The 27,347-nt window shown below is 42.3% G+C and overlaps 2 protein-coding genes across 4 annotated transcripts in view; one reads left to right on the top strand and one right to left on the bottom strand.

Annotated features, from left to right (window-relative positions):
* Window positions 1-1,584: 1,584 nt before the first annotated feature.
* On the bottom strand, window positions 1,585-2,479 carry LOC311617835 (acidic leucine-rich nuclear phosphoprotein 32 family member A-like). Its single transcript, XM_084874721.1, is given in 2 exon segments — window positions 1,585-2,389; window positions 2,392-2,479. Coding segments are annotated over 2 exon segments (798 nt in total). The 5' UTR covers window positions 2,468-2,479; the 3' UTR covers window positions 1,585-1,667.
* Window positions 2,480-11,869: 9,390 nt separating this feature from the next.
* Window positions 11,870-27,347, top strand: part of ZSWIM5 (zinc finger SWIM-type containing 5) — a 93,048-nt gene continuing 77,570 nt past the window's right edge. For 2 of the 3 annotated variants that reach the window (XM_084874491.1, XM_084874490.1), the window contains exon 1: window positions 12,472-13,257. In XM_084874491.1, the coding sequence (XP_084730617.1) occupies window positions 12,651-13,257 (607 nt within the window). In that variant the 5' untranslated portion in view covers window positions 12,472-12,650. Of the gene's footprint in view, window positions 11,998-12,471; window positions 13,258-27,347 lie in introns of those variants that run through there. The other variant, XM_084874492.1, reaches the window with a different exon arrangement.

Below are 27,347 nucleotides of genomic sequence, written 5' to 3'. Positions count from 1 at the left end.
ACATAAACTAGTGGCCCAGTGCATGAAATTCGTGCACATTAAAGGAAATTAATTAGAGGAAATATTATATTTTAATATTGCTATTTGCCCTTTCTCTATAATACAAGTGTCAGAGATGAAAGAAAATTAGTAAAATGTATATTAAAATTAAAATGTTTCTTCTGTCAGAGTCTGGGGAGCGCTGTGGGACCTAGAGTCAAGTCCCCGCCCACTACCTGCATGTGCTTTGAAAACACAGGAGACCCAGACCTGGCTGGCCCCACCCCTGTCAAGGCCCTCCAGGCAGAGGGCTCAGCCTCAGGTCCCCCCACCTGGTGCCAGATAGGGGGTGCAGTCTCAGGTGCCTGTGAAGCCCCACTGGATTGGGGGTACAGCCTTAGGTCCCCTGGCCCAGCACCAGGGTAGGGGGTGCAGCCTTAGGTCGCTTGCCCTGGCCAGGCGCCATGCAGCCCCAGGTCCCTGCTGTTCAGTTGTGACGTTATGGCATCTTGTCTAATTTGCATATTCCTCTGTTATATAGATAGATATTTCATGAGTTTTTTATGCTACTTAATATTGAATTATTTTAATATCATTTTCTAATTATTTACTTTCATCTCATGTACAGAGTTGATCTGATATTCTGAAGAACTGTGGGATTCATACTATGGGTTTGTTTCAGATATGGCATGTTTCAGGTTTGTTCCCATGGCTGTCCCAATTTTAGGAAGTGGTTGGCTGTCTCCTGCATGCCTCCTAGTGGGAATCGAGCTGGAAACCTGGGCATGTGCCCTTGACCAAAATCGAACCTGGGATCCTTCAGTCTGCAGGCCGACGCTCTATCCACAGAGCCAAACCAGATAGGGCAGTAAGGTGTTCTTTCATCGGATTGCCTGAAATGGTGCTGACATGATGATTTTGGGTGAATAAAATTCTTTATATTGACAGAGGCTCTGTAAAAAACTATGTCCAGTACCCTGAAGTTTTTAGAGGCAGCCCTGAAGAGGGGCATGGTGTCCCCCTTAAAGGAGGAGAGAAACAGACTATCAGGGGAGCTTTCCCCTCTGGTCTATACTATCACTCATTCCGGCAAGAAGTACTACTTTGTTATCTCTCTGAGACCTGAGAGAAGGGTAGGTCACTATTGTCCCCCACCACTACCACCAGCAAAGCCTCTGGAATGGATTATTGTGTAAAATAATTTATTTCATCCCTGGTCAAAAATTTACCCTTTATTTCTTTTTTTCTTTTCTTTTCTTTTTTTTTTCAGTAAAAATAGTATTTTAATCCACCCCCTCCCGCCCACCCTCTCCCCACAACCCCCAGTACACTTTTCCCCTCTCGTTCCCACGGCAACGTTACAATCAGAAAAAAATAAGTTTGGCGCCGGGACCGGTTTGGCTCAATGGATAGAGCGTCGGCTTGGGGACTGAAGGGTCCCGGGTTCGATTCCGGTCAAGGGCATGTACCTTGGTTGCAGGCATATCCCCGGTAGGGGGTGTGCAAGAGGCAGCTGATCGATGACTCTCTCTCATCGATGTTTCTAACTCTCTATCTCTCTCCCTTCCTCTCTGTATAAAATCAATAAAATATATTTTAAAAAAAATAAGTTTGGGGGGGTGGGATAAGGGAGGTACGGGTAAAAACAGTCAAATCACAATAGGAATTTTTCAGAATAGGTTATCCACTTAGTCATCTTCTTCTCCCTCATCTTCAGGTTCTCGTTTTCGCTTCTGACTCTGACCCTTTTCTTCTTCACCACCGGCCTCTTCCTCATCTTCCTCGTCATCCACTTCCCAGTCGTTATAATCTTCTTCATCCTCCTCTTCCTCTCCACTCACATCCTTCTCTTCATCTTCCTCCTCCTCCTCTTCATCCTCTTCATCTTCCACTAGATGAGCATCCTCATCATACTCTTCCTCATCCCCCTCCTCCTCCTCCTCCTCCTCCTCCTCCTCCTCCTCCTCCTCCTCCTCGTCCAGGCCCTCTACGTAGCCCTCGGCATCGGAATCGGGGGCCTCCTTGTCGTCCCTGGTCCCGGGGTCGTAGCCATCGAGATATGTAAGTTGTGGGAGGAGCTTGAACACGTTTTCTCGGTAGTCGTTCAGGTTGGTTACCTCACAATTGAAAAGGTCTAAGCTCTTGAGGTTTTCTAACTTTTTCAGTGGCTCTATTGTGCTGAGGTCTCTAATTTTGTTACCACTTAAGTTTAGATGCTTGAGGTTCGGACACTCTTCTGCCAATACTTCCAGGCCCCCTGAGATTCTGTTATCGCTTAGTTCAAGCTTTTTAAGTTTGTTTAACTTTGGTAAGTTTGTGACTGAGGTGAGGCCTACGTTGATTGTACTTAAGAACTCCAGTTCTTCAAATTCATCTGTGAGGCCTTCGATTTTGCCTTCATAATCCGACAGTTGTCCAGCACAAGCTCTTTCACATCAGAGGGCATCCTGTTCTGCAGCTCTAAATGAATCCGTTTGTCCATCTCCATCTCTCGTGCTCTCTCTCTCTTACCCTTTATTTCTACTTCAGTACACACGATAGTGTGCAAAAGGCATTTCAAGGAAACTGAGTCCTTACCCCTACAGCATGCCTATTGCACAAAAACGAGTTATTTATATATCTGAAGTGTGGCTGGGCCCAGCTGAATCTTATTCTTACTTCCCATCTCACTGAACTTTGGAGACTTTTGAAGTCTGTGAAGTTGAGATAGGAACCATTATGAAAAGTTAATGTGAATGTTCTGTTTACTCGTTGCTTTTATATAATTTATTCATGCTGTTTTAGGCTAGCAAACTATTCCAATGTTATTTAAGTATTTCTAATTAACCAAAGGGAGCATCACTGATGAGTGGCAAGGCCTCTCAAATGGAGGTGGTCTTTATGCTGAAATCAGCACCACTCTGTCAGCAAAGGAACAATTTAGCCTATTCTTCTGCACTGATGAGTAGCTTTCTGGATTCTTACCTGCTTTTGTTCCTGGGAGGAATGAGACGGTGATTTTCTTATTCTAGGTCTGAATAAGTCTTCAGCCTATACTTTATTTTATTTTTTTAGAGAGAGTAGAAGACAGAGGGAAAGACAGAGAGAAATATCGAAGTGAAAGAAACACAATTGGTTGCCTCCTGCATGAGCCCAGATATCAATATCAGTGTTAGTTTCAAGCTTACAGCATAGTGGTTAGATATTATATAACTTATGAAGTGACCCCCCCCATAAGTCTAGTATCCACCTGACACCATACATAGTAATTATAATCCTATTGACTATATTCCCTACTTCAAACTATATATATATATTTTTTTTTCAAACTATATTTTAAAATGTTGATTCTCATAGAACTAGTGGCCTAAAAAGTGAGTGTATTTGATATATCTACAAAGTAATTAGCTGGCTAGATATTTTCTGGAAAGGAATCCTGATGTACTCATGGCCAGTATTCCACTATCCATATGGGTAATAAGTTGAAAGGACCATTGAGTGGATAAAAATGAGAGTTACGGTTTGAATTTAAGAAGGATAACTAATTCATAATTTAATTATATATATAGATTTGGGAGGTTGAATAGCATAGTTTAAGGGCCCAGAAGATACATCCTCTAAGAATGTAACACAAGCCAAAAAGAAAGTCTGAACATAATGCAATTCACAGATTCAAAATGCATTTTTTATTGTAAAACTTTTTTTTATATATTCTCTGGTGAATGTTACTGGTCCATTTTTCCTTCTTCACTTTAGCCCCAAAATAATAAGAAGTTCACTGTGAATACATGATCATTCCTAGAAATTTCACATGATTTATGTGAATTGGTTATGTTTCTAATGCTGATTTTCCCATAGTACTATTTCTTCACTTCCATTTGGACCTAAAGCACCTGCTGCTTATCACTAAGAATAATTATCCGTGAATCTTTTTTTTTTTTTAATATATTTTATTGATTTTTGTACAGAGAGGAAGGGAGAGAGAGAGAGAGTTAGAAACATCAATGAGAGAGAGTCATCGATCAGCTGCCTCTTGCACACCCCCCACCGGGGATATACCCGCAACCAAGGTACATGCCCTTGACCGGAATCGAACCCGGGACCTTTCAGTCCCCAAGCCAACGCTCTATCCATTGAGCCAAACCGGTTTCGGCTATCCGTGAATCTTAATAGTCGTCTTTTCTTTAAACCCTTTCTCCCAAAATTTAGCCATTAATTCAAAATCAGAGTGTTCTTCCTAAATGGGGCAACTGAGAAAAATTAACACCGAATAGGTTCCCTCTTCCCAAACCAAGTCCATGTCCCCTTATATTTTCAGGTCATAATGGGAGCAGCATCTTCTTTCTTCCTTGGGATGTTATCTCCCTCCTATGAGATACAATACATATCTCAACCTGAGCCCTAAAAAAGTCATATTGTCTTGGGAGTGTGTGACCTACCACCGTGGGCAACTGCTGAGAGTGAGTACCACACGTTAGTGACAGTGAGAGACTGCTTTATGCTGCTGACGGTGGCAGTCCAGAGGAAGGACCAGAGAGGAGATCTTTCTGAGCAGAGATAAACCTCTCTTTTCCTCTGATAGAGGGGTGGTCAAAGCCTAAGGCCATGAACTTTTTATTTTAATTTTAAATTTATTTCTTTTTTTAACCACTTTATTGAGTTCAATAAGTGATTGACATGCAAAAAAGTGGTACATATTTAATGTGTACAATTTGAAGAGTTTAGAGAGTAGTATGCATCCACAAAACCATCACCACAATTGGTGCCACAAATATTTCCATCGCCTCCACCAGGCAGGACTCTGTGGAAACTAGCCTTGTTTTGCTTGAAAACCTTGCAATATTCTGGCTGATGACAGATACTTTGCAAGGAGATCCTTAAGAACCACCACAATCATTATTGGTTGCCACTAGAACCATAAGTAGGGATAAGCAGGGTCAAATCTCTGTTTGCTCCAGGGAGTTGGGTATACAATATGACCCAGAAAGGAATTATTATAAGGTTTAGCTAATATCAGCAGAAATGTGTGTCAGAATAGATCCTAAGGTGAAATAGAGCTAGAACAGGAAGAATTCACTGATATGAACTTGCTTCCTAGAGATTCCAGATTTACTGTGTTAATTTGTGCAGATGGAAGAGTCTCTAACAGCTTAATGGGTTGGCTGACTAAAATTTTCACTTATTGGTGGCCTGTGCTTAATGAGGATAAGATACCAGAGCTTCACTGGCATCAAGTAAAGAAGGGGAGCCAAAGACCTAAGGAGATAAGAAGGTTGGAGTGGGTTTATCATGTGCAGACTGCACACCCAAGAGAATTCCTGAGGAGGCCTGGAAGGCACACCTGTCACTCACTAAGGCATTGAGAAATAGTGAGAAAGGGATACTGAGGCATTGAACAATACATTAGAGAGGTCTGTGGTTGCTTTCCTTTGTGGGAAATGTATGACCAAGCAAGATGCTGCCATTGAGACAAACTCCCTGATTTTACTAGCGATAATGGGATCCCAAGTAGCAGAGGTCAAGTGGCAGAACTTAACCATGAGAGACAAGGTGTGTGTGTTTACTGTAAAGGGCAGCAGGGTTTTATCAGTAGTAAGAGTGCTTTGACCCATAGGGGCCTTTGATTGTGACTCAATGATCATGATATCCCTTGCAGTGAAATGGATGAGCAGCCTGGTCTGTGTCTGGTGGACAAAAACCTGATTTGAGTTACCACAATAAAGAGTCCATGCTGCTGGCTCACTTTCCAGACTCCAGCCTGTTCGCAGATGTGGAGTCCTTGATTGAATGGGAGGCTTCTTTCCCTTGAGGAATGATCCTGCAGCATCGCCACATGAGCACATCATCAATCTTCCCCCAGGCCTTGTTCAAAGGTACCTTCACCCATTTGCTAAAGTGGCTGTGCGCCGGGAAAACAATGAATTACCCATACCTTTCAGGTATTAATACACACTGCCTCTGAATTGAGGCTAATTACTGGGGATCCAAAATGATGTTGTGTCTCACAGTGTGACTATTGTTGGTAGGCGATACGTGGAGTCTTAGCCTAAGTTAAGGTGACCAAGTTGGTCCACAGACACATTCTATGCTTGTTTCCCTAGTTTCTGAATATAGACAATCTTGTTTATGAGAGGCATTGTGGTAAAAAGACTAACATCAAAATAGTAATACTGCATCATGTAGGAACTGCAGATATTAGTGCCCCCTCAAAATAGTAATACTGCATCCATGTAGGAACTGCAGATATTAGTGCCACCACCTGAACCCTGCTGGCATACTGGCTCCTATCACATCCATATTTAACAGACCTGACTGGCCTCTCAAAAGTTGGATGGACCTTGGAAAATGACCATGAACCGATGAGACTCTGTCTTACAGCATGCAGTATATGCTTTGAGTCAGAGACCACTATATGGTGCTGTCTCCTCCATAACCAGAATCTGAAAATCAAGGGGTGGAAGTGGGAGTGGCTTCTCTCACAATTAATACCTAATAACTCACTCACGGGATTTTTGCTTCCTCTTTCAGCCACTTTGAGGTCTGCAGATTTGGTGATCTTTGTTTCTAACAGGGAATACAACAATGGTTCCCTTGTATTAGAAGATGAAACTCTGTTTGGCTAAATGGGTTTCTTAAGTCACTGAACCATCAGGCAGATAAAAGAATTATTCTTCTGGATGATTATTCACTGATTACCATGGGCACATAAAGTTGTTGCTTTTACACAATAGAGCAAACAGAATGATTCTGGGACCAGGGGATTCCCTGGTCTACTCTTAATACTTCCACAGCCAAAGTAAAGGTCATGGTAAACTACAGAGGGGAAAAAAAAAAAAGGAAGGACTATCAAGGACCCTTCCAGAATAAAGTTCAGGTCATCCTATTACATAAAAGACCAAAATGGGATATCTCACTGAGTTATCATTTTATTAATTCATTAATTTAAAAAATATATATATTTTATTGTTATTGTTTTTTTTACAGAGAGTTAGAAACATCGACTCAGCTGCCTCTTGCACACTCCCTATTGGGGATGTGCCCACAACTAAGGTACATGCCCTTGACCGGATTCGAACCTGGGACCTTTGATCCACAGGCAGACGCTCTATCCATTGAGTCAAACTGGTTTCGGCTAATTCATTTATTAATGACATCCTATTCTTGTTTTTTGGATGTGTCACTTTCTCTTCTTTCTAAGAGATTTCTTCTACATGCAGAGGTTTGTTTTCTCAGAACATTTTTTTCTTCCTGTTTGCTGTTTGGTTGTTTTTATCTATGTCTTTCACGTCAGAGGCTTTCTTCAGAGATATGGTAATTCTTGGTTGCCTGCTCATGATCACAACTTGAAATGCTGATGAGAAGCTTGAACATGAGATGGCTGGCATGGCTGAGTGGTTGAGCCTTGACCCATGTACCAGGAGGTTACGGTTCGATTCCTAGTCAGGGCACATGCCCAGGTTGCTGGCTTGGTCCCCAGCAGAGGGCTCATGGGAGGCAGCCAATTGATGTTGACCTTGATATTTCCATCTCCCTCTCCCTTTCTCTCTCTCTAAAATCAATAGAAAAAACTTTCTTTTTCTTCTAAAAAATCTTGAACATGAGTGGGGCTTATTGATTTTGAGTCTCCCTGTGGACAGACCTGGACAAGTTTTTGTTGTTTTTTCTGGACAAGTTTTTTTTGTTGGGAAAACTCCTGATGTTAGTGTATATTTCTGTCGATTAATCTTAAAACACTACCTATAATCATGTTACTCTTCTGCTCAAAACACATTTTCATTCCCCTCTGCCAACCTAATAGAATTCAGGTTCCTTAAGTTAGCATTTTAAAGGTTTTCATAGTGTCTCTCAAGTCTCCTCTACAGTCTTTTCCTGCTGCTTCTCACCGGGATCTTTGTGTTCCAATTAACTTAGAGTACTCCCTATTCCCAATCACATTTCACATGTTCCCCAAAGTCTTTTTTTTTCTTCTTTTTATTTTTATTTTTTAAAATATTTTTTATTAAATTATTATCTGTGTACATATTTTAACATTGCCCCCCCATACATACCCTCCCTCCCCAGAGTTTTGTGTCCATTGGTTGTACTTATATGCATGTATACAAGACCTTCGATTGATCTCTTATCTCCCCCAGATCTCCCTACCCTCCCTGCTGTAATTTGACAGTCTGCTTGTTGCTTTACTGTCTTTATATCTGACTTTTGGTTCATCTGTTTATAATGTTCTTTAATATCCATAAATGAGTGAGGTCATGTGGTATTTCTCTTTCATTGGCTGGCTTATTTCACTCAGCATGATGTTCTCTAGTTCTATCCAGGTTGCTGCAAATGATGAGAATTCCTTATTTTTTATGGCAGCATAGTATTCCATTGTGTAGATGTACCATAGTTTTTGGATCCAATCATCTGCTGACAGGCACCTAGGCTGTTTCCAAATCCTAGCTATTGTAGATTGTGCTGCTATGAACATAGGGGTGCATATGGTGTTTCTAGTTTCTTGGGATATATTCCTAGGAGTGGGATTACTGGGTCAAATGGGAGTTCCATTTTCAGTTTTATGAGGAAACTCCATACTGTTCTCCATAGTGGTTGCACCAGTCTGCATTCCCACCAGCAGTGCACAAGGGTTCCTTTTTCTCCGCAACCTCGCCAACACTTGTCGTTTGTTGATTTGTTGATGTTGGCTATTCTGACAGGTGTGAGATGGTACTGCATTGTTGTTTTGATTTGCATCTCTCTGTATTTATGTATTTCTACATTTATTTGTTTAATGTCTATTTCCCAAACTGGACTAGAAGCTCCACATTGTATGTTGATTTTAGTATTTAAAGCATTAGAATAATCACACTAACATCAACAAACCGGTATTGTTTTAATCTGAACCAAGGTTGAGGCTAATCTTGAAGAGAGCTGGCAGACATCAACAATGGCTTCACATAGCTCTCGATAACACCACCCTCAGTGTTTACTCCACAGAAGCCACATATTAACAAGGTCTTACTTTGGGCTTCATTATTATTCTATTTGCTGATATTTCCAGTGTATTATGGTTTCTTACCATAAGCCACTGCTGCTTTTCCTGTTCCTTTTCATCTTTTTCTTCACCTTCCTCTTGTGCTTGCCCCACTTTCCCTCCCTCTTCCTTTAAGTTTCTCTATTTGACTACAGCCAGTGGGATGGTTCTCATGCTTTACTGAGAAATCTGTCAATTCCCTTCTAAATTACCCAATCTAATAGCCCATTTGTGGTCAAATTTGAGTCCCTATCCAGGAGAGAGACTATATATCACTTTGATTCTGTCCTTACAAAATCCTTTGGTTCCTGGGTGAGACAACTATAGTATTTTTTAAAGTATATTTTTATTGATTTCAGAGAGGAAGGGAGAGGAAGAGATATAGAAACATCGATGAGAGAGAATCATTGATCGGCTGTTTCCCCACTTCCCCCAGGGATTGAGCCTGCAACCCTGGCATGTGCCCCTGACAGGATCAACCCCGGGACCTTTCAGTCCATAGGCCGATGCTTTATCCTTTGAGCCAAGGCGAGACAACCATAGTATTGAAAGGACATTTCACTGGATGTAGAATTCAACAACCTGAGTTGAAGTTCTGGTTCTGTCACTCATTTTCTAGTGACATTGAATAAGATACAACTTTTCTGAGCCTTTCTTCAGAGGTAAAAATGGGGATAAATGTACTAGTCAATTAGGGATGAATAATAGGGTCACCAAGCAGAAATTAGTATTCTTGGTCAGCACAACTCAGTGAATTTTCTTTAGCAATTATTTCCTAGCTGCAAACTGTAAAGCACTGTATCAATTTTAACTATCATTATTATTAGACTAGGTGCCCTGGCCTGTGATTGGGGAGATCAGGGCCGGCTGGTGGTGGTGGGGGTTGGGGGGGTGAGTAGGGGATAGGGAGGAGAGACCGAGGGAGGTAGGCTATGGGAGCACACTAACCACCAGGAGGCAGCTCTTGCATTGAGCATCTGCCCCCTGGTGGTCAGTGAGCATCTTAGTGATGTCTTTCAGTTGCTTAGGCTTTTATATATATAGATGCTCTTGCCTCCTTATTTTCTTGCAACTTCTTCTGTATCAATTTCCAGTCCCAGAGCAGGCCCACATATGTGTTTTTTTTTCCCTTTCTTAATGCTCAGACTGTATTAAACAACCTAGTATCCTTCACTGTATTTAATTTATAATGCCTCACAATAACTTTTTGTTTAGAAATAGCAAATATACCAGAAAACACAAAGTGTAGCTTCATGGTCTAAAAAAAAAAAAAAAAAAAAAACCACCCTGCTACTCTAAGTATAGGTAGTTGTTAATAAATATTAATTGCATCAATTATCAGTTTTTAGTAATAATAGGGCAGAGCACTTTATTTTCAGGTTTTGTTTTCCTACTGTTATCTGAATTGAGGCCACTAAAATCTCATGACCATGTTATTAGAATAGGTACCTAAGGGGTTTCTATCTCTCTCATTTCTCCCCTTCAAATAGGTACTCCATGTCACAGCCTGACCATTCATTTATTCATTCATGAAACTTTATAGAGGATTTATTAATGTGCTTAGTTCAAAGCACAGACGGGAAAAAATAGGTTATTTCACTGTTATAATGCTATACTGATGTTAACAATTTTCACTATGTTGGTTCTCCATTGCCAAGATTGTATATTCAACTTCAAATACCTTAACCTGGCATTTAAGATTATCCATAATTTGGCTTTAAAAGACCTAATATTTACTTACTCCTCTTTATAACCAATTTTTTAAAAGATAAGCTTTACAAAAGATAAACTATACAATAGTTTCCTCTCATAATTTCATCTAAAAGGGATCTTTCTTCTAATTCCCCAAATAATTACTGCTTTTTCAAGTCACTTGACAATCTCTAAAGCTATTTCTTTTTTGTATTATTCTAGTCTTTTACTGTTAATTTTTCATGTTTCATCTTATCTTGCTAGCTAGATGTCAAACTATCAGAGGTGAGATTGTTTCTTGTTTGCTTTTTTAACTATTTTTTGAGAGAGAGAGAGAGAGAGAGAGAGAGAGAGAGAGAGAGAGAAACAAAACATTGATTGGCTGATCCACCCACTCATGCATTCATTGGTTGACCCCAACTTGTGCCCTGACTGGGGATGGAACGTGGATGCTCCAACCAACTGAACCATCCCGGCAGGGTGATTGTTTCTTGTTTAATGGTATTTTGGAAGCGATCTAGCAATCACTAGGATCACAAAATAAATGTTAACAAAATATTTAGATCTAAAAAGATTGATGAATAAGACCCATATAAATGAAGAGATATACTGTATTTATGGAGACTCATTTATAAAGGTCTTTTTTCTTTGTATAAGCTTAGATTTTTTTAAAAAAATATTTTTTTATTGATTTCAGAGAGGAAGGGAGAGGTAGAAAGAGATAGAAACATCATTGATGAGAATCATTGCCTCCTGCATGACCCACACTAGGGACCGAGCCCGCAACCTGATCATGTGCCCTTGCCTGGAATCAAACCCGGGACCCTTCAGTCCGCAGGCCAACGCTCTAGCCACTGAATCAAACCAAAGTTCTTAGTTGCCCCCAAATTAATCTATAAATGTAATGAAATTCCAAGAGAAAAACAAACAAACAACCTGCAGGAAAGAAGAAAAATTATAGTGAAGGAATAGACTAAAATGGAAAAAGGGGTCCTCGCTCCGATGGACTTGATAATGTCAGTTGGGCAGTCTGACATTATACAAACATGTAAAAATGTGTGAACCCCTTGTTAAAAATACTATGAAGGCGTAGAAGACTGAGCCACGTAAGAAAAAAAAACAAAAACCCAGAGACCTAATTTAGATGAGGGACAGGGAATCTGAGAATCCTATCTGGAGCCACACAAAGTGTTTTTGTTTCCTAGGATGCAAGCTTCGGAACCCTCCGGCACCGCGGAGGGAGCAGCCCTGAGGCGGGAGCTCCCCGCGCCCCGCTGTCCAGTCAGGGGCTGGGGCGCCCGGCTCCGGAGGGACCGCCGCCTGTGTCCCACATCCCTGTGCGTGAGGTTTCATCGTTTGAACTTGATGGTTTTCCCCTAGGATGTTCCTAGCGTCTTCCTGCCAGACCCTCCGCTCGGCTGTGACAGACTCCTGTCCCTACCACAGAAGAGTTTTCTTTCTTCCCGCGCCCGCGAGCCTTGAACTTCAGGGAGGCGGCTCCTCAGACGCCCTCGCGGCCCGACCATTTGCCTGGACCACACAGCGCCCCCTCCCTGGCCGGGCGGCGGGCGGGGCGGGGCGGGGCGGGTGCGAACCCGCGAGGGTGCCGGCGCTCCTCGCCCCTAGGTGGCCGTCCGCCCCACGCGAGCGCTCAGCGTGCGTTCCGGGTCGTCGGCGCCCGGCGCGCGCCGTCGCCCGCGCTCGCTCCCGCCCCTCCTCGCGCGCGCGGCGGCCGGACAGCGCGCGCCGCTGCGCCGGTCCCCAGGCCGCCCCCGTCGGCCCTCGCGGCAGCGCGCCCCGGCCCGGCCCGGCCCGGCCCCGGCAGCCCACTCGGGCCGGCCGGCCCGCGGGTTCGCTCGCCCCGCCTCCCCCCTCCCCGGCCCGGCGTCGCAGCTGGGCGCTTGCGCGGGGCGCGTGGCCGTGGCCGGGGTCTCCGCCGCAGCCGGTGCCGCCGCCGCGGCCGCCTCAGTCAGTCAGTCAGTCCCCAGCAATGGCGGAAGGAGGGGAGCGAGAGGAGCCGCTCTCGCCGCCGCCGGTCTCTCCGGCCAAGCGCCTGTGCTCCTGGCCCAGCCCGCGGGCTCACCACCCCCGCGGGGCGCCCGGGGCGGCCGGCGGCGGGGCGGGGGGCGGCGGCGGCGGCTGCCTGCCCCCCGGGGCCCGCCCCCACCTGCAGCCCGAGTCCCTGCTGGACTGCGCCGCCAAGACGGTGGCGGAAAAGTGGGCGTACGAGCGGGTGGAGGAGCGCTTCGAGCGGATCCCGGAGCCGGTGCAGCGCCGCATCGTCTACTGGTCCTTCCCGCGGAATGAGCGGGAGATCTGCATGTACTCCAGCTTCCAGTCCCGCGGCGGCCCCGGCGCCGGCGCCGGCGCCGGCGCGGCTGGCGGCGCCGCGGGGGCTTCGCCGGCTGAGGAGGGGCCGCCGCCGCCGCCCCCCGGGGCCGCCGCCGCCGCTCCGGCCGGCTCCGCCCCCGGGCCCGCCGCGGCCGGAGCGTCCCCCGGACTCGGCGCCGGGGCCGCCGTGGCCGGCGAAGGGCTGCCGTTCCGCCGGGGCATCCGCCTGCTGGACAGCGGCTCCGTGGAGAACGTGCTGCAAGTCGGTAGGTGCTCGCCGGCGGGATGGGCCGTCTCCGGTCCCGGCCTCTTCTCCCGCAGGTGCCTTCCCTTCGCCCGGGCCCCGGCCCGAGGAACCCCCGCGTTCTGCCCAACTTCTTCTGTCCCTGCCCGGGAGCAAACTCCCCACGCCAAACTTTTCTCCGCTTTTCACTCAGGTCCACGGCTGTCTGTCCCCGCTCTGGCCCGCCATCCCTGTTCCATTTTCTTTGAAGAGCGAATAGGTCTTTTTTTACTCTTCATTCTACACCAAAGGCAAAAAGGATTGGGAGGAATGCCTTTTTGGATGTAATAATTTCTGGAATGAGTGTTTTTTGTTTTTGTTTTTTTAATTTAAGTTTAAAGAGGAGGAAATTGTTAGTCAATCTGTGGCAAGTGATCTTAATAGGGAATCTTTGAGGGACAGGCTGTCAAAGGCAGTCTATAGTCTTAGCAGATTGAAGCTGGGTATAATTAACTTTAAAATGCGGGGGTGGGGGGGTGGGGAGCACCAACAAAATACAGCGCATTCCAGGCAGTTTAAATGTTCTTGCTTTAATATTTTTTCCTCCTGGACCAGTGATACTTGGGAATCGAGGCTGCGGACTTAACAATAACCGAAGATGGAAATGTGACAGCTTCGCTTCTCTGTACCCCCACCACCCAAGGAAAAAAAAAAAAAGCTACACAATCTGGAGTGGGGGTGGGGTCTGTCTTCCTTGTCACATTGGGGTAAATCAAAGCTGGTCACGTTGGGTTTTTCAGATGCTTCTCATTTAACAAGCCTTCCTATTTGCTTTTTGTAGGAAAATGAAAAATGATTTTTTTGTTGTCTTTTTTTTTTTTTTTCTCTCCTTAGGAGCTTCTAGTCAGTGTGTTAATCTTATTAAATATACAAATACAGTAGTTCTGATTTCTGGAATGGTTAGGAAGAAAAGGAGAAAATGACATTGTTTAACATTGACTTGGAATGAGAAAAATTAAAGCACTGATTTTTTTTTTTTCTATTTGGATTATTATAGCATCCTGGAAATGCGGATTATCTTAATGCATTTTATTGTACAATATATGCTCATATTTATTGAAAAAATATTGATTTTTGAAAGCAGTTGGAGAGAGGTTGTTTTTAGAATTAAGCACAGGAACACACACAAACTCCAGACATCTAGCTCTCTTCTGCACAAGTAAAACTAACATATTTGATTTTTCTTTTTTTTGAAGAGTAGCACCTTGTGGTGTTTCATATAAAGTAATCTATTTCTGGTTATTGAGAATCACTGAATCCTGTGTTTCTTTTTAAACAACAGTATTCCACAATTTGTTTTGCAAATGTGAAATGTAAATTTATCTAAATTTATCCTGTGTCTGAATACAGTGACAGTGGATTGAGGAAGTTTTATTTGAAAAAGACTAGTCATTTGCATATTTGTGTGTATTTTTTTATTCTTTTCTTTCTTTTTTATTTTGTGTGTATTTTTGAAAGAATGAATTGAATAATCAGATAATTAAGATGTACAGCTTTAACATTGAAATACTGAAAACATGAAAATGAATATAGGCATTTCTCTATTAGTCTGTAAACTTTTTTCTTTGTATAAGCTTAGATCAGTTAACTTTTAAGATTCTTTTTTTAATTTTTAATTTTTTTATTGATTAAGGTATCATATATTTGTCCTCAACCCCCCATTCCAATCCCCCACCCCTCCTCACTCATGCCTCCCCACTCCCCTGTTGTCCTTGACCACTGGTTAGTAAGATTCTTGTTTACAATATTTTAAATTGAAATGTGTCCATTTAAGTGGTCATTTTATAGTAAGAGATGGATTTGAAAGAATTTTCAAACTTGGCCGATACCGGTTTGGCTCAGTGGATAGAGCGTCAGTCTGTGGACTGAAAGGTCCCAGGTTCGATTCCGGTTAAGGGCATGTACATTGGTTGTGGGCACATTCCTGGTAGGGGGTGTGCAGGAGGCAGTTGATCGATGTCTCTCTCTCATTGATGTTTCTAGCTCTCCCTCTCCCTTCCTTTCTGTAAAAAAATCAATAAAATATATTAAAAAAAAAAAAGAATTTTCAAACTTGAAGGGAGAAATGAGGTAGAGGAAAAATTTTAAAGAGGTATATTCTGAAAGTGACTATAATATTAAGTTCCTAAAAAAATCAGATTTTGTGGGTAATCCAGGTCATGTTTAAATCACATATTTTTCTTTTATATTACGATAGCATGCTTATTATGGTGATGAGGTTTTGTATGAGAGTTTTGGAGACCAGAGAAAAGACATAAGATTCTGGATTTCATAGATGAAGGCAGGTAGGAGAATGAAGTAATCACTTTTAGGTATGTAATGCTATTTGGGAACCCTGAGCTATGTAATCTTTATTCTTCTGACCTTAATTTGTGCAAATGAATGTGGAAGAAAAGGATATGCCATTCTGTATCCTTATGAGTTCTGTATCAGGCATGAACCATCTTTTAATATGTAAAATTAGGGATTTATCCCTCATCTTTTAAATTTAAAATGTATGTGACTTAATCTAGAATATAGATTTTATAAAAGTACTAGAGGCCCGCTGCACAAAATTCCTGCATGGATTCAGTCCTAGGCCTGGCTGGTGATCGAAGCGCTAGCATCTGGTGTGGAAGAGCAGGTCCCAGCTGACCTCTGGACCTTGGGCAGCACCTGGGTCCCCAGATCCCTACATGCTCCCTCTGCCTGAGTCATGACACCCGAGTTCCCACATGGAGATGCGGTGAGCGCAGCCAGGCGCCGTGGGCTGGGGCATAGCGTGGGCCCCTGGGCCGCCGGGTGGTGCTACATGGAAGCCGGCGGGCAGCGCGCTCTCTCCTGGCCTTGCAGGCTGGCTCCTGCACAAACCCATGAGGAGCCTGACTAGCCCCAGCGGTCCCTGCGGCTGCGGTCTGGCTCACCCGAAAGAGGCCATGCAGGTGCGAGGCGGGCTCCTCGTGGGTGCCCAGCACCTGAGAGCAGGGGCTGCCCTGGCACATGAGCCCTGGTGTCCCAGGGGAGGGTAGCAGGGGGAGTGAGAGCAAGCTTAGCAGACACCCCACATTCTTCCCGTTACCCCTGCCCCCAGGTAGCCAGTGAGAGGTTGCAGCCCCCTGCCTAGCACTGGGGGAGGTTGGTCCCCGCCACCCACACCCAGTTCCCTGTCCCAGCCTAGAGTCCAGCCCCGATTGGGCGATCAGGGCCTGTTGGCTGCTGGTTATTGGTTGCTGTCTGTGGGGCTATTGGTTCGGGCCGGCCCTCCCATCTGGCTCCCTGTGCACCTGGGAGCCAGGTGGTGGCCCCACCCCCGCTGCCACTGCTGGTCACTTCTGTGGGTTGATTGGGCTCTGCTCACACCTGCCTTGGCCTGGTGCTGCCCACTCACCTGCTCCACCATTCTGCCGCAGTCCTGCTCTGGTTGGGGCTCATTGGGGCCAGCAGTGCCTCCACTGCCACCCACTGCCAACGCTGCATCACTGACACCCGCCATGTTCTGCGCCACCTCCTAGTGGTCAGTGCATGTCATAGCGAGTGGTTGAACTCCCGGTATAGGGGACAATTTGCATATTATGCTTTTATTATATATGATAGGATTGCCAAAAGATGAATGAGATAGTAATTTAGAAAGCAGGATAGTTATCAGTTTATAACTTCTCTTCAGACTCAGTTTCTGAGTGGTGCTAATTAAAAATTCTACATATTTCCTTACCGTTCCCAAGCCATAGTTAAAACCTCAGAATTGGGAAGTTAGTGAACTGATGCTTTAAGAAGGAAGGGAAGAAAGGGTATTTTTATAACAACATTTTTTATTTTATTATTATTTTAAAATTTATTTTTTTACAGAGAGGAAGGGAGGAGGATAGAGAGTTAGAAACACTGATGAGAGAGAAACATCAATCAGCTGCCTCTTGCACACCCCCCACTGGGGATGTGTCTGCAACCACATGCCCATGACCATAATTGACCTTGGGACCTTTCAGTCCTCAGGCTGATGCTCCATCCACTGACCCAAACCAGTTAGAGCACAACATTTTTTAAAAGAAAAGATTCCTAAAGGGATTTAAATGAAGAAAACAGAAAGACTTTACAATAAAAACAAGTAAATCTTAAAAATAAAGAAAATAGCAAACACAAAACAAAATTTGAAGGAAAAAGAATTAGACAATAAAAACTTTTTCAAAAAGGAGGTATATTAAACTCAGCAACTTGTGATTACTTCAACAAAAAATTTTTTTGTTGTTGATTTCAGAGAGGAAGGGAGAGGGAGAGAAATTGAAACATTAATGATGAGAGAGAATCATTGATCCATTGACTCTTGCACTCCTCCTGCTGGGGATTGAGCCCTCAACCCAGGCATGTTCCCTTGACTGGAAATGAACCCAGGACCCTTCAGCCATCAGGCCATGCTGTATCAAATGAGCTAAATTGGTTAAGGCACTTGGGATTACTTTTCACATGGAATGTGGTAATGGGAATCATGGACTGGCTGAAAAGCAAGTACTCTGTAGAAAACATCAGATTTTTGAATCAGAATGAAAACTTTCACAGCTTGATGTAACAAATGAGAAAACTATAGGTTGTTAAGCTCAAAGGATATATTTCTTTTACATAACAGTGTTGAATCAGAGGTATTGTTCCTTTTGTTTTGTTTTTATTGTTCCTTTTAAAAGGGAACAATTGTAAATTAGTCTTTTCATGGACATCTGTAATTTTGAAGCTGTGTGAATAGTCTTAGAGTCTGATGATCTCTCAGTATTATGAAGGTAATAAAGTTCAGATGCTCTAAGCATCTGCATTTTTAACCTGTTTAAGAAGTCCAAGGAAATAGCAATAGTATAATAGTTGGGAAAATATTAATTCAGAAGTCTGAAGATGGCATAAGAATGGGACAACTATAATTTACTAATAATTTTAAAATGTGGACCCTTTTTTCCCTGACCATCATATCTTTTATTTTTCTATTTTTTTATTTAATAAATCTTTATTGCTCAGATTATTATGATTGTTCCTCCTTTTTCCCCTCATAGCTTCCTTCCACCTAGTTCCCACCCCACCCTCTGCCCTTACCTCCCCCTCATTGTCCTCATCCATAGGTGTACGATTTTAGTCCAGTCTCTTCCTGCACCCCCCACACCCCTTTCCCCCTGATAATTATCAATCCACTCCCTTTCTTTGCCCCTGATTCTATTATATTCACCAGTTTATTCTGTTTCTCAGATTTTTAATTCACTTGATTTTTAGATTCACTTGTTGATAGATATCTATTTGTTGATCATAATTTTTATCTTTACTTTTTTTTTCTTCTTCCTCTTCTTAAAGAATACCTTTCAGCATTTCATATAATATTGGTTTGGTGGTGATGAGTTCCTTTAGCTTTTTCTTACCTGTGAAGCTCTTTATCTGCCCTTCAATTCTGAATGATAACTTTGCTGGGTAGAGTAATCTTGGTTATAGGCTCTTGCCATTCATCACTTTGAATATTTCTTGCCATTCCTGTCTGGCCTGCATAGTTTCTGTTGAGAAATCAGCTGACAATTGTATGGGTGCTCCCTTGTAGTTAACTGTTTTTCTCTTGCTGCTTGTAAGATTCTCTCTTTGTCTTTTGCCCTTGGCATTTTAATTATGATGTGTCTTGGTGTGGTCCTCTTTGGATTCCTTTTGTTTGGCATTCTGTGCGCTTCCTGGACTTGTAAGTCTATTTCTTTTACTAAGTGGGGGAAGTTTTCTGACATTATTTCTTCAAATAGGTTTTCAGTATCTTGCTCTCTCTCTTCTGGCACCCCCATAATTCTGCTGTTGGTATGCTTGAAGTTGTCCCAGAGGCTCCTTACACTATCTTCAATTTTCTGGATTCTCTTCTCTTCTTGCTTCTCCACAGGAGTGTCCTTTGCCTCTTTGTATTCCAAATCTTTGACTTGATTCTTGCTTTCCTCTAGTCTGCTGTTGAGTCTCTGTATAATATTTTTTATTTCAGTCAGTGTATGTTTAATTTCTAGTTGGTCCTTTTTCATATCCTTGAGGGTCTCATTAAATTTATCAGCCTTTTTGTAGGAAATTCTTGAAAAACCTTATAACCTTGGTTTTGAACTCTATATCCAGTCTTTTGTTCTCCTCCATTTCTTTCATTTGAGATCTGTTACCTTGTCTCCTCATTTTCGTTGCTTCCCTGAGTTGGTAGGGTGGCTTTGTGTGTTTGGTGTCCTATATAGGCTGGTGGGTCAGCCTCCCCAGTTATCTGAGGTAGACACTCTTGGTGCACCCCTTTGTGGACTGCATGTACAGCCTTGTTGTACAATAGTTAAGTCTTGATTGTTGTTGGTATCACTGGGAGAAATTGACCTCCAGGCCAATTGGATGTATCAGCTGTGTCTACGCCAGGATACCTTCTGTATTAAGAGACAGTCTTATAGGATCAGACTTGCCAAATTGCAAAAGATTCTGTGCTCAGCTTGGATGGGGCGGAGTCTCAGGGCTGAGCCCACAGTCTTGGCTTCCCATCAGCCCTGCCCTTGTGTGCGTGCCTCAGACCTCTGTCTTCTACGGATCCCCTGAGTTTCCGCCTGACAGTCCAAATTCCCCCTGTAAGAGCGTGGGTGCCCCAGGGGCTCGCCTGGAATTGGGTTGGGTCTCTGTATAATATTTTTAAAATATTTATTTATTTACTTTTATTGATTTTCCACAGAGAGGATATAATCAATCACATATATGCAGGGACTGTGCAGCAGGTAGTCTCAGATCCTCATTATGTCTCAGTTTCCTCAATTGTAAATGGACAGAATGATGGTTCCAACTGTAGTTTTGAGGATAAATGTAATGTATTTAGGTCAGTGCTTAGCACTTATTAGGTATTATGTAAATACTTTCTATTATTATACCAAAATTGTTGAGAGTATTATGTATTTGTTACTTTCTTCAACCTTCTTCCCACCTCTGTATCATGAAGGTAATAGAGTTTCAATCTGACTTGTATTCTCACTGGCTATGTTAAAATTGATCTTGTAAAGAGTTTTTTGTTTTGTTTTGTTTTGTTTTTTAATATATATTTTATTGATTTTACACAGAGAGGAATTGAGAGGGACAGAGAGTTTAGAAACGTCGATGAGAGAGAAACACTGACCAGCTGCCTCCTGCACACCCCCCACTGGGGATGTGCCCGCAACCAAGGTGCATGCCCTTGACTGGAATCGAACCTGGGACCTTTCAGTCCACAGGCCGACACTCTATCCACTGAGCCAAACCGGTCCTGGCTGATCTTGTAAAGGTTACCAGTGACCTAATAATTGCCAAACACAGTATCCTTTTTCTAGTCCCCATCCTTCATAACCTCTGTATAGAATTTTCTGAAGTCTACCGTACTTTTCTCTTGAAATACTTCCTACATATTTGATTTACTTCACAATTTTCGTTTTCTTTCTACTTTTCTCCTATTTTTCTCTTACCCACAAAAGTGAGATGTACCTTCTTGCCCCAGCTTTCTAAGTTAGCAACCTCATTTATTTCTATAGCTTCAATTACTGTTTTATGAACATAAAGTAGCATCATGTAATGTAGTGGTTTAAATTTTGTTTAAAGCAACTCTGTTCATTTTCAAATGAAATCCTAAATGGTATTCCAGTTTTTCAGCAGAAAAATGTGAGCTGTTTTGGGAGTTGGAATGGGGTTTAGGACTTATCAGCTTAGCCCTAATTTTCCTTTTGAATCCCTGATAAACTTTCAAATAACCTTATTTTGGAATTTGGGGTCAGGAGATATGCTTTAATTTCTATCTATAAAAGTGTCAGGATTTTTGTGAGATTCTAAATAAACTAATATATGTGAAAATATTTATAAATGTTACTGTGCAAATAATATGACTGTTAAGTCTGGATCATTGTTTCTCCCTCTGGAATTCAAGATCAGCATGTATATTTGCCTGCTAGATATTTCTAGATGAATATCTTATTAGCCACTCAAAACAACATGTCTGATAAGGGATTGATGTCCAGAATATATAAAGAATTCTTACAACTCAACAACAAAAAATAATGTGATTAAAAATGGTCCCCCCCCAAAATGGGCAAAGGATTTAAATAAATATTTCTACAAAGAAGATAAGCAAATGGATAATAAGCAAATGCAAAGATGCCTAGCATTCATAGTTAGGGAAATACAACTCAAAACCACAATGGGCCACCACTTTATACCCATTAATGAAGATGACTATTATAAAAAATAGGAAATAACAACTGTTAGTGAGGATATGGAAAGATTGTAATTCTTGGGCATCACTAGTAGATATATAAAATGGTGTTGCTGCTATGGAGAATGGTATGGCAGTTCCTCAAAAAATTAAACATAAAATTAACATGACCCAGCAATTTCATTTTTCATTATATAACTAAAACAGTTGAAAGTAGGAACTTGAACAGATATTTGTACTCCCATGTTGTTAGCAGCTTTAGTTACAACAGCCAGAAGGTGAAAACAACCTAGATAACCATTACAGATAAAATTTTATATATGTATGTATATGTGTGTGTATGTGTGTGTGTGTGTATATATTTATATATATATATATATATATATATATATATATATATATATATATATATATATAAATATATCACACACACACACACACACACACACACACACTGGAATATTATTCAACCTGAAAAAGGAAGGAAATCCTGATACATGCTACAACGTGGATGAACCTTGAAGTCTTTATGCTAAGTGAAGTAAGCATCTTCACTTATATTACTAGGAGCCCAGTGCATGAATTCGTGCACCTTGAAATGAACTGTGGGCTATGAGGCGAGTCTCAGCCCATCCTCCATGCCCCTGCCAGGCCCTCCCACTGTGGCCCCTAATCCCCTGTCTACCGGGAGCCCTGCTCCCACGCATTGTCAGTACTGGCCCCACTAACACCCGCTGATGGCGTGGAGCGATTGGGGCTGGCACCAGCAGCGGGTGTAAGCAGGGCTGGCACCATCAGTGGGTGTGAGCAGCGGCTGCTGCCCTGATTGCCCCTCAAGATCAGGGGGAGGTGTAGAAGCCCAAAGGGGCTATTGGGGCTGGCGCCAGGTGCTGGCAGTGGGTGCGAGTGGAGCCAGCGCCAGCAGCATGTGCGAGTGCCGGGTGGGACCGTGGAGCTTGGGAGCAAAGAATTTTCAGTATCCACCAGAGGCTCAACCCAATGACAGTAACCAGTGCCCCACTTTGGTCTGGCACCCCTGCTCACCTGCTCCACCATCCTGCCACAGCTGTTGCCCGCCATGTTCTGTGCTCTGCCTCCTGCTGCTGATGCCCGCCATGTTCCACATGCTCCCTCTGGCCGTCAGCACCTGTCATAGCGACCAGTTGTTGGTTGTTCTGCCGTTCAGTCTATTTGCATATTAGCGTTTTGTATCTGTAGATTCCATTTTTATTTGTAGAGAAATTTGTAGAGAAAGTAAAATAGTAGTTACAGGGCTTGGGAAGAGCCAGAAATGGAGAGTTATTTTTAATAGGAACACAGAATTTTATATAGGTTGATGAAAAAGGTCTGGAGGTGAATAGTGGTAATGGTTGCACAACACTCTGAATATACTTCATGGTACAGAACTATACACTTAAAAATGTTAGCCTGGCCGAAACCGGTTTGGCTCAGCGGTAGAGCGTCGGTCTGCAGACTGAAAGGTCCCAGGTTCGATTCCGGCCAAGGGCATGTACGTTGGTTGCGGGCACATCCCCAGTAGGGGGTGTGCAAGAGGCAGCTGGTCGATGTTTCTCTCTTGTCGACGTTTCTAGCTCTCTATCTCTCTCCCTTCCTCTCTGTAAAAAATCAATAAAATATATTAATAAAAAAAAAAAAGAATATCCTATGAGGTTACTGAACAGAGTAGGTCATAGCTACTTTTTTTTTTTTTATTGCATTTTCCTATGGAATTGGGTTTTTTAGGTTATGTTCCCTAGGAAATAGACTCTAAGATAGAGATTTGCTTGTAGAAGGTTTATTGAGGAGAACACTTATAATGGAGTGAGGGAAGCAAGATTGGAAGGGCAAAGAGACCGAACTGATGCAGCAGAGACTTTAGTCAACCCTTTTTGGAACTCTGGAGCTAGGATGACACTTCAGAGTTATCTGGAATTATATGTGGGCTGACCTGAGGGGGAGGTGGCATAACCTTGGGTGAGGCAGTTTCTGTGTTAGAGATGGAGATGAACTCACATTTCCCCTTCCCAGCTGCAGCAGCGCTTTCAGCAGACAGCTCCCAACTGTCAGCCGGTTCGGCATTTGCCTCAGCTACAGAGAGCTGCTTCACCTGTCACAATTTTATAGGGGCAGCTTGCAAATGACTGAGCAAGATGTGGGTATAAAGGTCCAACTATTTCAGTCTAACTTGGAACTCTCTAGTACGCAATACTTGCTTCAAAGAGCTATACCTGGTTGTCAGGCTTGTATTGCAGTTTGACTTTTTTCCTCTTTTCAGTTCTGCTTCTGCTGCCTTTCCTTCACAGGTGTGGATTTCTAAATAAGTGTCTTGCATTCTAATGACAATCTCAGAGTCTGCTTTCAGAAAACTCAATCCATGATACTTTTGCTGAGGGCAGTTTGTAGAGGAAGACAGTAGTGAGCTAGCTCTCCTGGCAGAGGAATGAATGCCTTGATCCTCAAGGGAGTATTTGGTCACTGCACTCGTTTTGCCACTTGGATTCATTTCTTTTTTTAATGGAAGTTTGAAAAAAAAAATAAAAAATATGTATATATATATATATATATATATATATATATATATTTTTTTTTTTTTTTTTTTTTTTTTTTGAGAGGAAGTGAGAGAGAGATACATACATAAATGATGAGGATCATTGATTGGCTGTCTCCTGCATGCCCCCTACTGGGGACTGAACACAAAATCCGGGCATGTGCCCTGACCAGAATTGAATCTCAACCAACTGAGCCACGCTGGCGGTGCTTGGATTAATTTCATACAGTGAATTAATTCCATGTGGGAACCATTGCCGCAGCATTTTGTCTTTTTCTGGGGAATTTATGTAAGAGTAAGATCAGTGGGCAAATTACAACTGATACTCTTCCAATCTTCATTCTAGATTCTTGGCGAGAATCTCTACTTGTCTAAGTGGCTTGCCAGATGCGGTGACTGTCATAAGCCTCGTTTCTGTGCCCTTGTTAGGTTTTGGCCACTGTACTTGTTCACTTACTGTCAACATCGAGCAGGGGAGTACCAAGGCATGCCCCACTGATAACTTGTCATCTACTTCCTGATGTTACTTTTTGTGGGCGAATCTACTTTCAGTTCATAAACACCATGTATTGCTAATGCACATAATGCAACATAAAAATCACATCTATGTAGGCTTTAAAGGCTAAATAAAATATTGTTGAATCTGCTTTATTAATGTTTATTTGATACATTATCAGAGTGCTAATTGCAGAGGTTTATAGATTTCTACCTCTTGTATTGCCTCTTGCAGTTATTATTAATATATCATCAGGATAATTAGCAATGAAAGAAGTCACTCAACTAAAATCTTATGTTTTTATTTCTAGTACTTTAGTGTAGTTTTATTTAGAACTTTATTTAGTAGTGAGTTTCCCAGTACCTGCTCCCCATTTCCTATTCACTTAGAGATTAGAATAGAAAAATGAAGGGTTTGATTTTAACTTACTGCAGTTATACAGTCATGTGATAAATATGTCATTTAGCAAACCATCAAGACAACTTAACATTGCTGGGAGGTTTTTTAGTAAGGAAGTTATCTTCCCTCTGCTTTGAGCCCAACGCTGCCTGAGAGGCCTGGAGAAGGAGGCTTTCTTTTTTCTTCTTAGCACCTTAATAAGATATAATTAACATCCCAGACCACTCACCCATTAAAGTATACAATTAAATGGTTTTTAGTATATTTATAGATGTGGGCAGCTATCACCATAGTCAATTTTAGGACATTTCATCATCTCAAAAGACATGCTGTGTCCTTTAATGTCACTCCCCAATCCTCCCATTGCCTCTAGCACTTAAGCAAGCACTAATTTCTGCCTCTGTGCCTATTCTGGACATTTTATATAAATGGAGTCATATAATATGTAGTTGATTGAAGCTAGCTTTTCTCATTTAGCATAATTTTTTCAAGGTTCACCCATATTATAGCAAGTGTCATTTCTTAATTTGTTTTTATGGCTCAATAATATTCCATTATATGGCTATATTACATTTTGTTTATTCATTCATTAGTTGTTGGACTTTTGAATTGTTTCTTTTTTGTTATTATTAATGCTACCATGAATATTTACATACAGGCTTTTGTGTGGACATATGTTTTTATTTATTTTGAGAATAGAATTGTTGGGTCATGTGATAACTCTTTAACTTTTTGAGGAACTGCCAAACTATTTTCTTTCTTAAAAGTATATTTTTTTTATTGATTTCAGAGAGGAAGGGAGAGGGAAGAGAGATAGAAACATCAGTGATTAGAGAGAATCATTGACTGGTTGCTTCCTACACGCCCCAGTGTGGTGAGCCACAATTGGGCATGTGCCCTGACTGGGAATTGAACCGTGACTTCCTGGTTCATAGGTCAAGTTCAACCACTGAGACATGCCAGCCTGGCGAACTGCCAAACTATTTTCCAAAGTAGCTATACCACTTAAAAACCAACCAGCAATATATGAGGGTTCAAATTTCTCTTCATTCTTGTCAAATCTTATTGCTATCAATCTTTTTCATTATTACCATCAGTGAGGGCAAAGTGGTATTTCTTTTTTTTTTAATTTAATAAATATTTATTGTTCAGATTATTACAATTGTTCCTCTTTTTTCCCCCCATAGTTCCCCTCCACCTGGTTCCCACTCCTCTCTCCGCCCTTATCTCCCTCCCCCCCCCCCCACTGTCCTCATCCATAGGTGTACGATTTTTGTCCAGTCTCTTCTCCCACCCCCTCTATCCCTTTCCCCTAAGAATTGTCAGTCCACTCTCTTTCTATGCCCCTGATTCTATTATATTCACCAGTTAATACTGTTCATCAGATATTTTATTACCTTGGTTTTTAGATTCACTTGTTGATAGATACGTATTTGTTGTTCATAATATTTATCTTTATCTTTTTCTTCTTCTTCCTCTTCTTAAAGAATACCTTTCAGATGAAACCGGTTTGGCTCAGTGGATAGAGCGTTGGCCTGAGGACTGAAAGGTCCCGGGTTTGAGTCTAGTCAAGGGCATATATCTTGGTTTCGGGCACATCCCCAGTAGGGGGTGTGCAAGAGGCAGCTGATTGATGATTCTCTCTCATGGATGTTTCTAACTCTATCTCTCTCTTCTCTGTAAAAAATTAATAAAATATATATTTTTTTAAAAAGAATACCTTTCAGCATTTCATATAATTCTGGTTTGGCAATGGTGAACTCCTTTAGCTTTTTCTTATCTGTGAAGTTCTATCTGAACTTCAATTCTAAATGATAGCTTTGCTGGGTAGAATAATCTTGGTTGTAGGTTCTTGCTATTCATTACTTTGAATATTTCTTGCCATTCCCGGCTGGCCTGCATAGTTTCTGTTGAGAAATCAGCTGACAATCATATAGGTGCTTCCTTGTAGGTAAGTAAGTATTTTTCTCTTGCTGCTTTTATTTTTATTTTTATTTTTTAAAAATATATTTTATTGATTTTTTTACAGAGAGGAAGGGAGACGGATAGAGAGTTAGAAACATCAATGAGAGAGAAACATTGATCAGCTGCCTCCTGCACACCCCCTACTGGGGATGTGCCCGCAACCAAGATACATGCCCTTGACCAGAATCAAACCTGGGATCTTTCAGTCCACAGGCCGATGCTTTATCTACTGAGCAAAACCAGCTTCGGCTCTCTTGCTGCTTTTAATATTCTCTTTGTCTTTGCTTTTGGAATTTTAATTACCGTATTTTTCGGACCATAAGACGCACTTTTTTCCCCCCAGAAGTGGGGGGGAAAAGTCCCTGCGTCTTATGGTCCAAATATAGCCTACACATATACTTTAAAAAAAAAGTTTTTTTACTTGCCCGGCTCTGTGTGCTTGCTGCAGCCACTGTCCATTCCTCCGTGCCCAGAGTGTCTGCCCCGCTCTGTAAACCCCGAGTG

This window comes from Pipistrellus hanaki (genome assembly GCF_964339955.1).
Source record: "Pipistrellus hanaki genome assembly, chromosome: 2".
In the NCBI taxonomy this organism is placed as follows: domain Eukaryota; kingdom Metazoa; phylum Chordata; class Mammalia; order Chiroptera; family Vespertilionidae; genus Pipistrellus; species Pipistrellus hanaki.
Note: the sequence above shows the minus strand (reverse complement) of the source record. Positions and strands in the feature narration are given on the sequence as shown.